We start from the raw sequence: 16,093 nt of genomic DNA, 5'->3' as shown, positions 1-16,093 counted from the left end.
TTAGCATTCCCTGCTGACCGGTCACATCCACCTTTCTTTTTTGTCATGATCAGAAAAATCCGTCGATGACACATTGTCAGAATGGACTGAATGTATCAGGTCACTGTTAAAATCAACGTTGTTTGAATCGCATATTAAAAAAATTGAGGGGCAATATGAAAACCACCTTGTCAGCAAATACTATTTATCATTGAGTCAAATGCTGACCGACGTTTTTCATACTAATTCTTAGTCCATTATTTATATACTGAATTGACGACGGATTTTTCCGTTATTTCCCGCGATCAAGACAAGAAGCACAGGCAGGTCTGACCGGTCAGCAGGGGATGCTCAGTCCTCAATGGCATCTGATCCCACCTCTGATGATTCGGAGGTCCGTGTTTGCTCTGCTCCTATTTTGTATTGTTTGATGGACTTTGAGATTGAATAATGTTCGGTATCTCCATATCTTTCATCTTTCCTTCTGTATTCAATAATGCAAAAATGAAAAGGAAATTAAATAGATTACATGATCGGTACGTAATGGTCCCCGCTGACAAAGAAGGTAACAACATTGTCTTCGTTTGTAAGGTTCATTATACAAATTGTATTTTTGAAGAACTTGGATTTAATTTTAAAAGTGGTAATCCAACCCATACTCATATTTCCTTTTCTGCGGAAGAAATTCTTCAAAATGATATTCAGTTTTAAATAGTTTTAAGTACGGCTCTGTGTAAAAATCATGCAGATAGCACAGAAAAGGCGCTAAGTCGATAATCTTCAAATTCAATAAAACTGGGTTTAATATATTCATTTGGGTCTAAAATGAATATAAACATGACTTTTTATTTTATAATTCCTCTTTTTTCATATGGCCAGGGATAAAGTACTTGAGGTGTAATTTTGTATAGATAGTGTGCAAATAATGCTTATTTCAGAAAAGAATATCGTTAAAACCCAATGAGATGTACAAAAACTTAATACATAAATAAAGTGAAAATGGAAGGCTTAATAAAAATTTACTTTAATATGTTTGTGCAAACGAAGTATTGAAAAGATACAAAGTGTCTAAAATCGAGAATTTGTTAAGATTCTTCAAATGCGTTATCTCCCCTTGGAAGTTTACATAGGTGGCGCTAGTAAAAAAAATGGCATCCTCCATGGTAAGCTGTACGCTGCAAAGTTATTTTGATGCATCGGGTGATGTTTATTGCAAAAACATGTGTGAAGTAACATAAATTGGTTGAAATAATTCTACAAGAACGGATTAGGCATAGTTTTCGGGGTGAAAGTATACATGTAGCCATGTGTCGTGTTGATCAGTATATTGACAATGTTGACGTATTTCTTCCGAAATGCTACTGCTCATGACACCATTGTTATCTATCTCGGACGTTTAACTTCTATGGTAATCCACTCGAATCCAAGAGTAAACTCTCAGAGAGGAGTGGCAGTCCCATTTTGTCAGCTTACTCGACACGGAGAGGGAAGATAATGTACATTTGGACAGTCACATTTGACCAGGTAAGGTCAAGTCCAGCCACAGGGGCTTGTCACGAAATATTTATCTTCTTTTTAATATAGTTACCCCTGCTATAAAAATACACAAGGGAGGAATCTAAAAATCGGAAATTCACAACAGCAAATGTTGATAATCATTTCTGTAGTAGTTTCTGGGCGACTTTCGTTGCCAATCAAGTAGGAGTGAGTGGAGTATAGATTCAATTTTAATATTCTTCAGTCAAATTCTAATCAACGTTTACCGTTAGTCATATAACTAACGTTTTTTTCCACATTTGGATATGGCTTTTTATAGGATTTTTTATTTGATACAAGTACAACAGATATCTGAGAACGGAGGGGGGGTGGGGGTTAAATCTGCATCTCTCTGTCTCTCTCTGTCTCTTTTTTACATTTCTGTTCAATAAAAACTATGATAGTATATTATTCATTTATATCAGAAAATGTAATCTATTACAAATAATTTGAATGCCTCTTTCCATTATCTTGTCCGAGTATAATCACGGCCGGAAAATGTCTGCAGATAAATGTAGAGATTTGCTAAAAAAAAACATCATGAAAATGACATGCACATAAATGTACAATAAAATCTTAAAACACAGTTGTTTTTATGCTATACGTCCAGAGACCTTTGTAAATTTAAAAAAAAAATCGTTATTTTACACGGAATTGCCATGGCACAGAAATACATGCATATGTATGGTTGTTACAACCGTGGTAATTAATTCATTCTATAAGTGGTAGTTTTATCTTCTAAAGTCCGCATTGTTTTATAAGTTAAAAGAATAAGCATATATTTGTTTTTATAAGAGATTAATATTATCTTTAACACTACATGCGTTCGGTTACAATTACACATGTTTCACAGTAATAAAAATCGTCTGATTAAAATGTTGATTTAAGGTCAGACGATACGTTCCCCAAATATCTGTTTAGTATATCTTCATAATGTATGGAAAATATACAACATTTTAATTATTTTGCTATTTCTAAACCGGTTTCTAATTGTTTTTAAAAATTTGAAACACTTTAAATGTGATTTTGGCAAACTAAGTTTTTTTCCATAAAGGATTATATAGAAATGTCATCCTCTGGTATTTTGCACAAAATAATGCCTGGTAAGGTACCTCAATTTTTTGGGAGTAAACATGTTAAAGTAGTAATTCTTCAACGAGAAAATCTTGAACAAAATATATATAAATGAGGAACGTCTCTTCTGTCCTTAAAACATCATTCGTATGTGCAGAAAATTTTTTTTAATCATTTATCTATTTTTGTTTTTTGTATTTTAGCACCTGCCAATCAAATACAATAGAATAGTTTCAATGCAAGGAAAAGATTGGAGGTTTGCCCCCCCCCCCCTTTCTAGAAAGCGATACGAATCAGCTTTCGTTAAAACTTTATTAGAAGTTTACAAATTTATGCTATGTTTTAAAAATCTTAATCTACGGGATGCATACCTATTTATGTCTGAAAAAGGGTAAATAAATAATTTTTTTATAATCATTGTTATAGATATCTATAATCATTTCGCTTGATATCAGATTTCGTCTCTTGATATCAGTTGAGTGTGTTATAAACTTTCTGTGGTCAGAGCTAAAGAATTTGAAAGGTGTGATAAATATACGACGCCTCTGGCAGAGACCCAATATATTTTCCTAAATAGGTTTGAACTCGGAACTGAGCATAAGAATGTTTCAAATCACAAGATGAATTCTTTCCGCGTAATCAGCCTTTCAGGGTCACCTAGCTCATGGGATTTTGATTGACAGGTGATGCACGATGACTTCGTGCGTACAGCATGTACAAAGAACGAATTGATTGCATTAAATAGGTTGAATATGAACCAAAGTAACAGTTGTGGAAATTAAATAGAATTATAGAATGATTAACTTTGACTTCCGTAACTTAAATAAAACGAAACATAAAAAAAATACAGACTGTAAAAAGGGGTTGTATGGGTCTCTCTCTCTCTCTCTCTCTCTCTCTCTTTGGTATTGCTTTTTACACACTTTACAAGGAAAGAAAAAAAGAATTTGGACTTACACATTGATCCAAACGACTTTTTCCTGCAGTAACTTCTGTAATTACAACGCATCGCAACGTTATACTAAGTTGTGCGAGAATAACAACAAAAAATTAAAAAAAAAATAATTTCACTTTGATTTAATGGATATATTGCAGATAAATATATCGGCAGTAGATAAAACATTTATCATTTAAAGTCGGCACTGTTAATGCTTCGGTTTGGTATTGCAACTTAAATTCGACGTTATGTGACGTTAGAGTGTTGACACACGAAATATTATTTGCGGTTTGACGTGCCCGATCTGAATTAAAATTGACGCTCGCCCAAACGTTTGCCCCGTCAACATATTAATTAGGGTGACGGTAATAAAACACCTACCCGCTATTTAGCCTCGATCGTATTGAGAGCAGGGTTTTTACGGAGTGGACCTCCTTGGTCTAAATGTCTCTCAAATGCAAAATGTGTACAACGATCCCGGAGTTAAAAATCAAATTATTTAGTAACCAAACTTTTTCTATGGGCGAACAGCAACAATAAGTATTTTATAGATAACCGAAAATTCATTGAAATGAATCTGTCATTCAGTCGACTAAATTGTACCTCAAAAAATATGGAAACGTTACTGAAAAAGATCTTTTCAATGACGTTTTAGTTGGCATTCAGTTTTCATTCCTTCGATTTAATAGTCCCATTTTTATCCTGTTATCAACTTCAGTATAATTCAGTCTGCTCAGCATTAAGATATTTGAATAAATATTTCATTATGATTGACACGGACAGATACAAATGTTTGCTAATGTTAATTATTTTTATCTGAAAAGAAATTAAGCTTTAAACAACAAGCTTGTAATTTAAGTTATTCCGGTAAAGCTGCACAATACAAAAAAAAGCAATCATTAGTACATATGAACTTCCTTACGCATTTAAGTTATCCCTAGTGCAAGTGCACTTTAATATAAATTTGGTAGTTCTAATTTCCTGCTGTACACTATACTATTCAAGATTAACTTCCTGTCAACGAATTTATACATACTTTCTTTTCTCCTATAGTTTGTAAATTCATTTATTCATTTCTACCTATTAATGTAGGTATTATGAATACCTACCAGTATTTTTTCTCTTGAATGCGTTGTTAATATGCTACGCATGCGCAATCATGTTTTAGTGTTAATTTTTCTCTTTGCAGTCGTCACGTTTTCTAAAGCATATGGTAAGAAACACTTTTTAAATATTAACTATTTACATATTTTTTTTTTAATTTCCCATTTTGATTAAATGAATATTTTTGATATAAAAAATTTATTTGCTTTTGAAATATTTTGAAACTTAATTTGAGTACATAAAACATATCGAAAATATATAATTGAATAAAAAAAATAATATTTAGCTCAGCTTTTGGCCCTCTATTTTTTCCCCAAGAATATACATTAATTTTTCACATTTATGACATGTTGTTTCCTTATAAAAGCATTTCGGACCTCCTGTTGTGTCACAGGTCTTTGCAAATCTGATATAAATCTGAATTTATAAATTGTACTCATTAGAAAGAAAAAATATTTTTGTATGAATGCTTTTCAATAAGTGTAATGCAAATTATAGTTAAGCGAAAAATTATAGATATTATGAATAGTCTTAATCAATTAATCAATCTTTTAAAATTTTGCCAAGCCAATAATTCCTCATGTGTTCAGACATTTTAATTATTATAATTATTTACTAGTATTATATAAAATATAAAGTAAACACTTGTTCGGCTGTACTTACGACAAAATTAAAATGACTGCTATCAGTACTACTTATACCACTTTTAATTAGTTATAACCAACATCTGTATTATCTATGTTAGCATTCAAGCAAATGCATCATTAAGCGTGTTGTGTTTTAATAATTTTAATACATGTTAGGTTGTTAATATTATTCATACGATATCAATGTTATATTTACATATATCTGCAGGTAACTTTTTCATATTTATAATTAACGTGATTCTTACTTGGAAATGAAATTAATTGAAGTGCTTGTCATTCCATAAATTTCGTTAAGTATCTCATGATAATGTCACTTCGATGTAAAAAATTGAAATAAGGTACTAGTTTATTCAAGGCCGCGTGTGAAAATAACTAGCAAAAATATTACTTGAAATAATAATAAATGTAGTGATACTTCTTGGTGTATTTAAAGGCTTGTATGCAGTTGTAAATGACAGACCGAATTCTCCTATTTTAAATCAATGTTACAGGTAATTTATTCTAGAACAGAATTAGGCTCCGACACCTTTAAATTGCCTTAACAGTGCTGTTTATCTTTTTTCATGAGGAAGCTTGAAATAGCGATTACATTTTTTTGAATTTTCATGAACTTTAACATTGTGATCAGAAAGTCGTGAGTTCGAATCGGGGCTGCGACTTACCTGAGTCGATAAAAATAGGTAGCATCTGTTCCTTTGAAAAGCTTTCGACACTTTAAAGTGAAAGTTGTGGGGCATCCGGATGAGACCTAAAAACCGAAGCACAGGGTCACGGTAAGCGTTGTCACGATAAAGAACTCTTACTGCTCAATGGCCATGAGTGCCAAGTAAAGGTCTAAATTTGAAGCCATTCACATGTATATAATTTGATGACGTCTCTCTATGTGTTAAAAATTATCGAACGGGACGTAAAATATTCAAACCATAAATCACTAAATTTGATTTAATCCAAATTGTAGTGGAAAAGTGGGGATCAACAGACAAATGTGAAATGAAAAAGTTTTCATATAGTTATATACATGTAAACCGTCTAAGTCACTGTAGTAATATTTCAGATGACAACAATGGCTACAAGGCCCGATTTCTAGGATTTTATCTCTACGTATCCAATTCGACAAACCGATTTGATGGTCATTTATGTTTTCATGATACAAACAACACCAAAGAAACGATACCTGCCGTCGCTAACATTTCCTGCCCTGTTCACGGACAATATGTCATTTACTACAATGAAAGACTTCCGAATGTTACATACCCCAGTGGATATTCTCAGTACGCTTACACTGAACTTTGTGAGGTTGAGGTCTATGGTGACGTATAATTTATACTTTCATAAATCAGAATGATTTTATATGAAAGGTTAATTTCATACAAACAAATAATAATGATTTTATTCGAAATCATTTTTTTATGAATAGCTGAAATAGATACACAATAAATAAATAAATAAATAAATAAATAAATAAATAAATAAATAAATAAATAAATAAATAAATAAATAAATAAACTTTAGAAAACACATCTTTAGGGGAAAACCCCTTACAATTTATACATTGCCTTGAAGTGAATGGTTTTATCACCAAAATATATCTTTACCTTTTAAAGGTTGTCCTGACCCATATAAATATGGCGTAAACTGTTCAAAGCCGTGTTCAACGAACTGTGAACAATACTGTCATATAGAATCAGGAAACTGTTCAAGGTGTAAGCCAGGCTTTAAAGGAAACCATTGTGAAGAAAGTAAAGTCTGTCGTGTTATATAAACAGGATGTGCTTTTCATATCATAATTATTCTGATTAAGGATTTTACAAGAATATTCTTCTACGTTTTTTAAAATTGTTTATATAACTCTCAAATTTCTGAAATGAATATCCGAAAAGAAAAAAATGTTTTAACTGATTTTATGTCATTTTAATCTGTTACCAATCATAGCTGTAAATAATACATAACCTTTTCTTTCACATCAACGTTGTAAACTTGCACGGATTGTGTTATATTTCGTAAAAATAACCCTGCTTTAACCAATTCTTATATGTCAACTGATAAATAACGTTCAATACTAGTAATTGTGCCTTCATACATGTAACGTATTGAAGGAATTTTTTTTCAGAATGCGGTGACGGATTTTTCGGTGACAGTTGTATGAATATTTGTGGATATTGTAAAACACCTAAAGACTGTAACCCAATAAACGGGGTTTGTTCGAACGGCTGTGCAGGAGGATACCAGGGACAGTTCTGTGATAAAAGTAATATAATTACTTATAAAGTACTATAATTACTTAAAAAGAAATACATGTATAATCACTTAAAAAAGTATTATATTAATTACATAAAAAGGATTATAATTACTTACAGAAAACGATTCAGCTGCAAATCACGTTTAATAAAAAAACATATATATCACTTTGTTCTGGGCACACATGTAAAATACCGTATAACTGGATTTTTCTACGGGGTGCTATTTTTTGCGAAATTCTGCGATCAAGTCTTAATCGCAAAAAATTCAATCGCAAAAAATAAATAAATAAAATCCGAAATTTTCAGTTGCGATCATCGAAGTTCTACTTTTACAGATACCGGAAGAATATGTAAATAATGATTGCACGTTTTCAATCGTATTTTACAGGTTATTTACTTGATATCAACAACAATGATTGTTTTTCGAATAAATAAAACGAATTCCTAAAGATTCAATATTTATTTGTTCCTACATTGTATTTCATGATTTATTTACATTTGCATCCGAATAGCAATTGTCGGTTTGGCTATTCCGCGGCTTGATCGGGTCCTTCACCAGTGTTTATTAGATTTTTCTTAATCGGTATTCTATCCTTGAGAAAAGAATTTCTTGTGTAATATTTCCCCTACTGGGGTTATATAAACTCTTTATAATCATAAATGAAAGTTCATAGTCTATGGGAACTTACTGAAACGAACTTCTATAAATTAATTTCAAAGAATTATCGTCTCGGTTTCAATTCAAAATAATTCATTAATTGTGACTTTGTTTCTAATTTACCCTGTGAATAATAACCCATTAATTATAACAACACACGGACTACCCACAGGTGTAGTGTCATCTATGTAAACACCCAATTAACAGCCCAAGGCCATCACTGTTTCCAGGTAAGTCCAGACTGCATGTATTTTACGCTTGATTGGCGAGTATACAAGCGCAATCAAAACTTCGAGAGATAGAGAGTTAAATTCAGTTAAATATGTGTAACGGGACCCAGGTTTTGGTTCGAGAGAATAAATAGACTTTATTGTCAAAGTGAAATCGCAAAAAATAAATATACCTATTTCAGGATCAAATCGCAAAATTTGCACCCGCATTAAAAACCAGTTATACGGTAAGTAATTGTTAACATATTTTTTCTCCTTTTAATTATGATTAAGCCTGCCCAGAGGGACATTTTGGAGAAAATTGTAATAACGTGTGTAACGATGCATGTAAAGGATGTAACAGAATAAACGGTAAATGTGACAATGGATGTTACCCTGGTTGGAAAGGAAATTTCTGTCTTGAGGGTAACAATCTTTTGGTTAATATTAATTTATTTGACAGTTTGAACATCCCACAAACTACATAGAAAATTGCAAAGCAAAAGAGCATTAATCTACTATACTGGTAAATACATTGAAACATCTATTATTTGTGTCATCTTTTATTCGCCATTTTTCAAATTGAAATCAATCTGCCACCATTAATTTTCGCGACCGAGGAAGCAATGTCTACCAATATAAAGCAAATTGTATGGTTAACAGCGATTAATATTCGCGAATTAAAGTAGATCCCGAAACTCGCGGATATTTCTTACACGCGAATAAAAATTGGTTTACTCTACGTTTGTAAATGGTTTATTTGCTAAAAAATGAGGATCATCTGTGTATCTCGGGAATAACTGTATCTAGGATAATCGTTTCTGTGTAATTCTGTGCATGTGTTGCATTTTAGTACAGGGAAAAGATGATGACAATGACTATCAGTCGAAATTTCATGGCGTCTTGGGTGTACTCTGCGTTCTTATTATTTTCAACGGAGTTTACCTGTTTTACAAAGTTAAAGATAGGTACTAAGTATTTACCTTTAAAGCTCTTATTTTAATCACTGAGCATCTTGTTTTGATTGAAATTTGTAAATTACTTTAATATTTGCAGGATTAAGCATTTCTGGAAACAGGTTAAGAAGAGTTATTTTGAAGAATCCACAGTTCCAGACAAAGAGGCTACCTCACAAATCGAAGAAGAAATCTACGAAAATCCTGAATACCAAGATGTGTGCGAAATTGAAGTCGCTGAAAATTACGATAAAATACAGTAGAAGTGAAAGTATTTTATGTTGTTAACCGTTGACTCTCTCCCCTTCAATTATAAAAAAAGCTTGTCTCTTCTAATATTACATATTTATGAAATTAAAGCAATTGAAACAAATACTGTATGATAATAAAATATGTGACTTACTCTAAATAATACTTTCTTCTTTTTGAATGATTCAAAATGACATTTAAGGTGGAGGACAATCAATTCTCTAAAAATCGTAAACTCCTGCTTCATTTTTTTCTTAGAATGAAAGAATCTAAAATACTTCCTTAAGATTTGTAAATTTTTTTTGCACTGCCTATTGTCTTCTCTAAAAGCAACCCTCATGTCATTCTTCTTTCATCATAATGAAATAAAAAATATTTCCGTATATCATCTTTTTTTCCATGTCAACAAGATAAATTCATTAAAATGCCGTTTAGTGCAAAAGTGAAAAAAAAAATCATAAAAATTGTTTCAATTTCAAAATGATTTCATCAAATGTGATATTAATTAAGCGTACTCAAGAAATGGATACTTTGTGATTTTTATTTAATTCTGATTGAATAGGAATAAATGCCGGAAAAAATATAACTTGAAATCTGTAAGAGGTTAATAACTATATAAATTTTAACATTTCTAAAACAAAGCTTTTGATCTGAAATAATAAATAATTAAAGTATTTATAAGCAAATTTTGTTCAAAACACGGCTGCTTAAAAATTGAAAAAAGTATATCAAGTATATATGAGAAAATAAGAATCTATGATGCACATATAGGATTGATTTGAATAATATAATTATATTACGCGATAAAACGTATTGTATATTTCAAGAGACATATCACTGATTTTTTTTCCGTTTGGTTCAGGTTCAGATTTTCTAGGTAAAAAGACTTTTTTCTAGAACAAAGTAATTATCATTTGTTTTTAACCCATCACTTTCTGGAATGGGTAAATTTTCCTTCTGAAACAAAAAGTCGTTATCATCTACCACTCCCTCATCTGAATCTTTATCTGCATTTGGAACATCATCTAAAGTGCCATTAAAATGACCAAGTGCTGGATCTTCAGTTTTTGTTAAATGTACGTGTTCGTAATGGTTTTCTCTGTTATCTACTGTTGACTCGTGAAGATGGTTGTAAACACTACAGCTTATGTTGGACGACATGCTGGAATGACGTTGCTCTGTCGTCAATGTCATCTGTTGTACACCTTTGGAATTCTAATGGATAATATATAAAAAAGAAATTGAAATTCATTTAACTTTGTTTGTGAAAGATTCTTACCTTTTTTCTTTGTAAGGAAATTTACACTGTACAATTAAGTGTTGCCATACCTTTTCTTTTAAAATTTGATCGGTATATCATTGAGCACTTATTTAGCATTCTATAAATTTGATTCCCAATGTAATTCAAAAAATGTTACTTTCACACCGCAACCTAATTCGAGTGGTAGTCAGTTTAAATGGATTTTCTTTTTATAACTTCTAATACATAATTTTCTTATATTTATAGCAAGCTACCAGATCATCTGGCGTACTTCTTAGTACAAGTATTTACATAGAAAAAATAACTGTTAAATATTCATCTGAATTTAAATAACTTTTAAATCGTATCTGTCTTTAGATACATTTCTATAAAATGACATGGATTGTGAAATGAGCAGAAGACTGAGAATTCAATAAAATATATTTTTTTTTAATTACTCACGCGTTCATTACTTATTTCATTGTACACATCATTCATTTGAATTTCTTGGCTTGGTGGTACATAATCATTCTGTTGATACACTTCTCTGTTCTTTTTCCTGTATTGTTTGAATGAAAGAAAAGTTATAGTAAAATTGCTGCTTTATAATTAAATTGATCAACTATTATTTCAGCAGCTATGTACAAACATAGTACATGTAGATATATAGTTTCAGAAAGAGAGGTCTATACGGCAATTTAACTTTAGATACTAAAATTTAAAATAAAGATTTACGTACTTTTGAAACTTTTCACGGAGCAGGCAAACCGTAGATGTAATTATTATACCAATAACTAATCCAGCAAATGCAGACCCAAAAGAATATTCATATAACGTTTCTAAAAGGAAATATAAACACAGATTTTTTCCGTAACACATTACACCGAAAAAAATAGAATAAAGTCAAAGCTAATAGATTTCAGATAAAAGAAAATAAACTGTATGATAGGTCTTTGGATTCCGAGGTTCCTGAAGTTTTCATTCTACTATTTAAAAAAATACGCACTTACATATAAAATATCTCCCTTAATAGTGATTTAACTGGAAACATATTCTTATTGATATCATTTGTTCCCATTAAAAAGTGAGCATTTAATTATTACACCATAAAGTATTTGTCCATTAATCTTGAGAATTTTCTTTCATCGAATACACTTGATAATAATCAATGTGTTGATAAAAATATAATAATGGAGTTGATCAAGTGAAGACATTTCACTATTAATAGTTCCATTTATAGTATGCATTGAAATCAGCTGTTTATGACATTGTTATGTCATATAAACAAGGCCTGTTTAAGTTTTAGTTTTTATTCATTTCAACGGAATCGCATAAAATAAGTGCATAATAAGGAAGGTGGAGTGAATTTTAAGAAACAATGACGTCATAAAAGTAAATGGTGACAGCACCGGAAGATCAAATGTCTTTGTTATTTTATGATTATTTGGCAAAAAATCAACGTATAAAGCTGTAATGTTTTTCAACATTTCTTTAATATTTCTTGTTTTATGTTCCTTGTAAATTTTCGTTCGCACAAATTGCATTGTTTTAATGTTATTGCATGTTCTAAATATTCTTTTGATAACCTCTTGCAAATATAAGAAAACAAGACGTGTTTGTAGAATAACTGATACTTCTGATGGCATCTCAAGATGAAGATCAAAGTTTTTCAAATGAAGGTCAAACTCCGATGTCAGGAGGTCAAAAGTATTGGTATCCATGGAAAAGTCTTTTCACAATGAATATATATGTGAAACAAAAAATTCTTAGTTTCTATCGTAAAAAAATTTTTTTTCAGGATTAATTTTTTTTCAAAAGTAAGTAAATGTCAAGGTCAAAGAGGAAATGTCAAAAAAGAATGGTCTGGGCAGATAAGATTTGGAGAAACGTGTAGTTATCTGGCTTAAATGTCCACTGAAATAAACTAAAGCTGGTCAAAAGGAATGAGGCTACTAAATCATCAAAGGTGGGATCAGGTACCACTGATGAGTAAGCTGTCCCTGTCGACAGGTCACACCTGCCGTGTGCTACTTGTCATGATCGGGAAATAACGGAAAAAATCCGTAGTCAATGATGTATTTGAAAATGGCGGAAGAGTTTTAAGATAGGAAACCGTCATTCAAAAGTAGAATTAATGAATACTTGTATTACAAGTAGGTGATTCAATATCAAGACACTGAAGAGCTTTTTTGGTATTTTTTAAATTTAGGCGGGCATGTAGTTCTTATAAATGTAATGATGTACAGTAACAAAAAGTGGAAAACTTAGGATAATCTATTGTATATTAAATAATTTACCGTTTAGTTGATCGTTTCCACGTTGAGTTGAAATAGATGAAGTCTGAGCATTTAATGATGTTGTGACAACAAACGATGGATGAAGCGCAGCTGAACTTTTTGTAAAAAGTGGTGATGTAGCACAAAAATCTAAATCCATCAAACATCAATTATCAATTTGTATAATTAATTATGAAAATAAAATAATCGTTATTATTAATTTTTGTTGGTTTTATTTAAAAATATATTCGGTAATGTTAACAAAAAGTAAATTTAATTGAATTTACAATAAATTTTATACCAGCAGGTAGCAGCTGAGTAGATATGGTGCATGAAATGTTATCCTGTGGGTTTGTACCGTTTCCAAAAGGGACCTCACGTATACTGCCATTGGTTGATTTAAGTATAAGAAAAGGTATAGTGTTAGAGTTTTCCGCTTCTCCTGACACATAAACACACGTATCGCTGGCTTCAGAAAAAAATATGATGGTTACAATTACTAGTAATTTTACATTTGAAACCAAAATTTGACTGTGTCTCTGATATTCATGTTTTGATAAATTAAAAAAAAAAGAATATCAAAAAACTGCAAATGTCAACATTCGAAGCAACTATTTAGAAAGAAAAAATCGTCTGAAAAAAAGTATCGTATGTTAATACAAAAATACGGAAGAATTTGTTGTTTTATTTTACTTATCCAAAATTTCTAAATTTGCAATATCAAATGCACAAAAAATGAAAAAAATAAAAATACTTACAGTAGGATATACTCCAAAAAATGGTTAAGAAAATTCCTGAGACTTCAGACTTCATCTTTTATGATATTGATGTCTACTTGGTTATTCTATACATAAAACAGCTTTAATGATTTCCTTAAAACTGATTGTACGTACATCACATGATTGTAATTGCAATGATTGTAATGTCCTTGTTTTTTTTTAAATGTAGTTAAAATGAATTCAAAATCAGGTGGTGCGTGTGTCCTGTGCAGGTATTTCCTTCCTTATGTAACACTATATGTATCCGACAATCATTTCTCGTGTATTTATTTCAAACAATTTTAATTAGTGGTTATCATATGATTTAAGGAAAAAAGTTAAGATAACAAACATTGAATCTTCTCACAAATATATACTTACATTGTACATTAGCCAATGCTTTTCCTTATATTAGATTGCCATTCAATTTTGAATGATATGTAGTCGGTCACATGATTAGACTTTCTTGCGTACGGAAAGCAAATTACGCGACTTAATTGGAAAGTCTTAAAGTGGAAGTGACGGGTCTTTTGGACATGACCTCAAAAACGTAGGTGCCGTGTCACGGTAGGCGTTGGCACGATAGAGAACCCTCACTGTTCAATACCCCTTAGTGCCGAGTATAGGTATAAATTTAAAGCTTTTCACCGGCATACGGTGACGTCTCTGTATGAGTGAAAAATTCCCGAATGGGACGTTAAACAATATATATTCAATCAATCAGCTTTGATTTTATATGTAAAAAATTGGTATAAGATATTGAGGGACCGCCTTTGCAATATATTGATTTATAGTGACCTTTCTATTACAGTAAAACTCGGGTTATAACGAAGTCACTGGGACATGTGAAATTACTTCGCTAAATTGATTTATAATGACCTATCTATTACATGTATATTTTAATGAATCTGCAAACAAATATACGACAGCTTCATTTGTGTTCAGAATTTACGAAAATAATATGTATAAAATAGTAAAATAGACATAACATACAAGTTAACGACCTTTAACATAGGTGCAAATAATATTTTATTTGATAACAAAAAACATTTTTCTTTGTAAAAATAGCTTTGTCAGCCTTTCACTACATACAGATTGCGTCTACTTTATCCAAATGACGTGGCATTAACCAAGGGATCGTATTTATCTTACTGTGCGGGATTGAACAAACTAGAAAACTGCATGTAAAAGGAAGTTTTGATGTACGTTTAATTTGCACGGAACCCGATACTTTCTCATTGTCCTGCCTTTTGAATTTCATTGGTCATGCATTGCTTGCGATAAATGGATTAACAAGGCAAAATTTGCTTAACGGCCTCGGGCAAACGGTTTGGTGCTTAGTTCGACAAAATTCATTTAACCCAGTTAAAAATTTCAAGCAGCACTGTTAATGGTCAGTATAAACAATCAACGGTAAATAGACATGCAAAACCAGAAATTTTTTAAAAGTTGAATTTACTTTTATTAATATGTTTTATTATCAGAAAACTTAAATACTTATGGAAATAGCATAGTATAACCCACTCTGTACTGTATGAAGTCTGGTCCCATCGATGGACAGTCACGTGATGAATGCATAGTACCCTTACTGAATGTAGGTCATTAACACATTTCAATATCGCAAAGGCATACCCTAGTTGAAATAAAATTTCAAGCTTTTATTTCTTTTCTGCATACTTTGTACTTTCTGGAAAGGTCTGCTGCTTTGAATATAAGTCGCGTTTTAATAGTTAAAATATCAAGTAAATAAGCCCATGTGGAAATATGTTTGACTTTTACGGAATATGTTTGGTACCTATTAAGTCACGATCTCGAATTAAAGGACCGTTCACGGTAGCTCAGTCGGTATAGCGCTCGCTCCGTGATCGGGAGGTCGTGAGTTCTTATCTCGGCCGCGACTGACCTAGTCGTTAAAATGGGTAGCAATTGTTCCTTCGCCATGCGCCCGGCACTTTGAAATGAAAGTTGCGGGTCCTTAGGATGAGACCTTAAAAACCGAGGCCCCGTGTCAGTGGAGGGCGTTGGCACGATAAAGATCCCTCACTGCTCAATGGCCCTAAGTGCCGAGTAAAGGTCAAAATTTGAAGCCCTTCACCGGCATACGGTGACCTCTCCATATGAGTGAAAAATTCTCGAGAGGGACGTTAAACAATATACAATCAATCAATCAATCGAATTAAAGAAAACAGCAACACTCTTCAAGTTAAGTAAAATATCCTTTATTAATCTA

At 31.6% G+C, this 16,093-nt stretch overlaps 2 protein-coding genes across 2 annotated transcripts; one reads left to right on the top strand and one right to left on the bottom strand.

Moving 5' to 3' along the window:
* The first annotated feature begins 522 nt into the window (after window positions 1-522).
* LOC134229151 (uncharacterized) lies at window positions 523-7,039 on the top strand. The gene is made up of 3 exons (XM_062710857.1): window positions 523-544; window positions 6,332-6,586; window positions 6,882-7,039. Exons 1-3 carry the CDS (start codon window positions 523-525, stop codon window positions 7,037-7,039), a joined length of 435 nt encoding a protein of 144 aa, XP_062566841.1.
* Window positions 7,040-10,462: 3,423 nt separating this feature from the next.
* On the bottom strand, window positions 10,463-13,544 carry LOC134229162 (uncharacterized). Its single transcript, XM_062710868.1, has 3 exons — window positions 13,407-13,544; window positions 11,292-11,388; window positions 10,463-10,804 (listed from the first exon to the last, which is right to left on the bottom strand). Exons 1-3 carry the CDS (start codon window positions 13,436-13,438, stop codon window positions 10,463-10,465), a joined length of 471 nt encoding a protein of 156 aa, XP_062566852.1. The 5' UTR covers window positions 13,439-13,544.
* Window positions 13,545-16,093: the final 2,549 nt, after the last annotated feature.

The sequence above is a fragment of the Saccostrea cucullata genome, unplaced genomic scaffold (assembly GCF_032062105.1).
Source record: "Saccostrea cucullata isolate Sc308-1 unplaced genomic scaffold, CSIRO_AGI_Scuc_v1 ctg572, whole genome shotgun sequence".
Classification (NCBI taxonomy): domain Eukaryota; kingdom Metazoa; phylum Mollusca; class Bivalvia; order Ostreida; family Ostreidae; genus Saccostrea; species Saccostrea cuccullata.
Note: the sequence above shows the minus strand (reverse complement) of the source record. Positions and strands in the feature narration are given on the sequence as shown.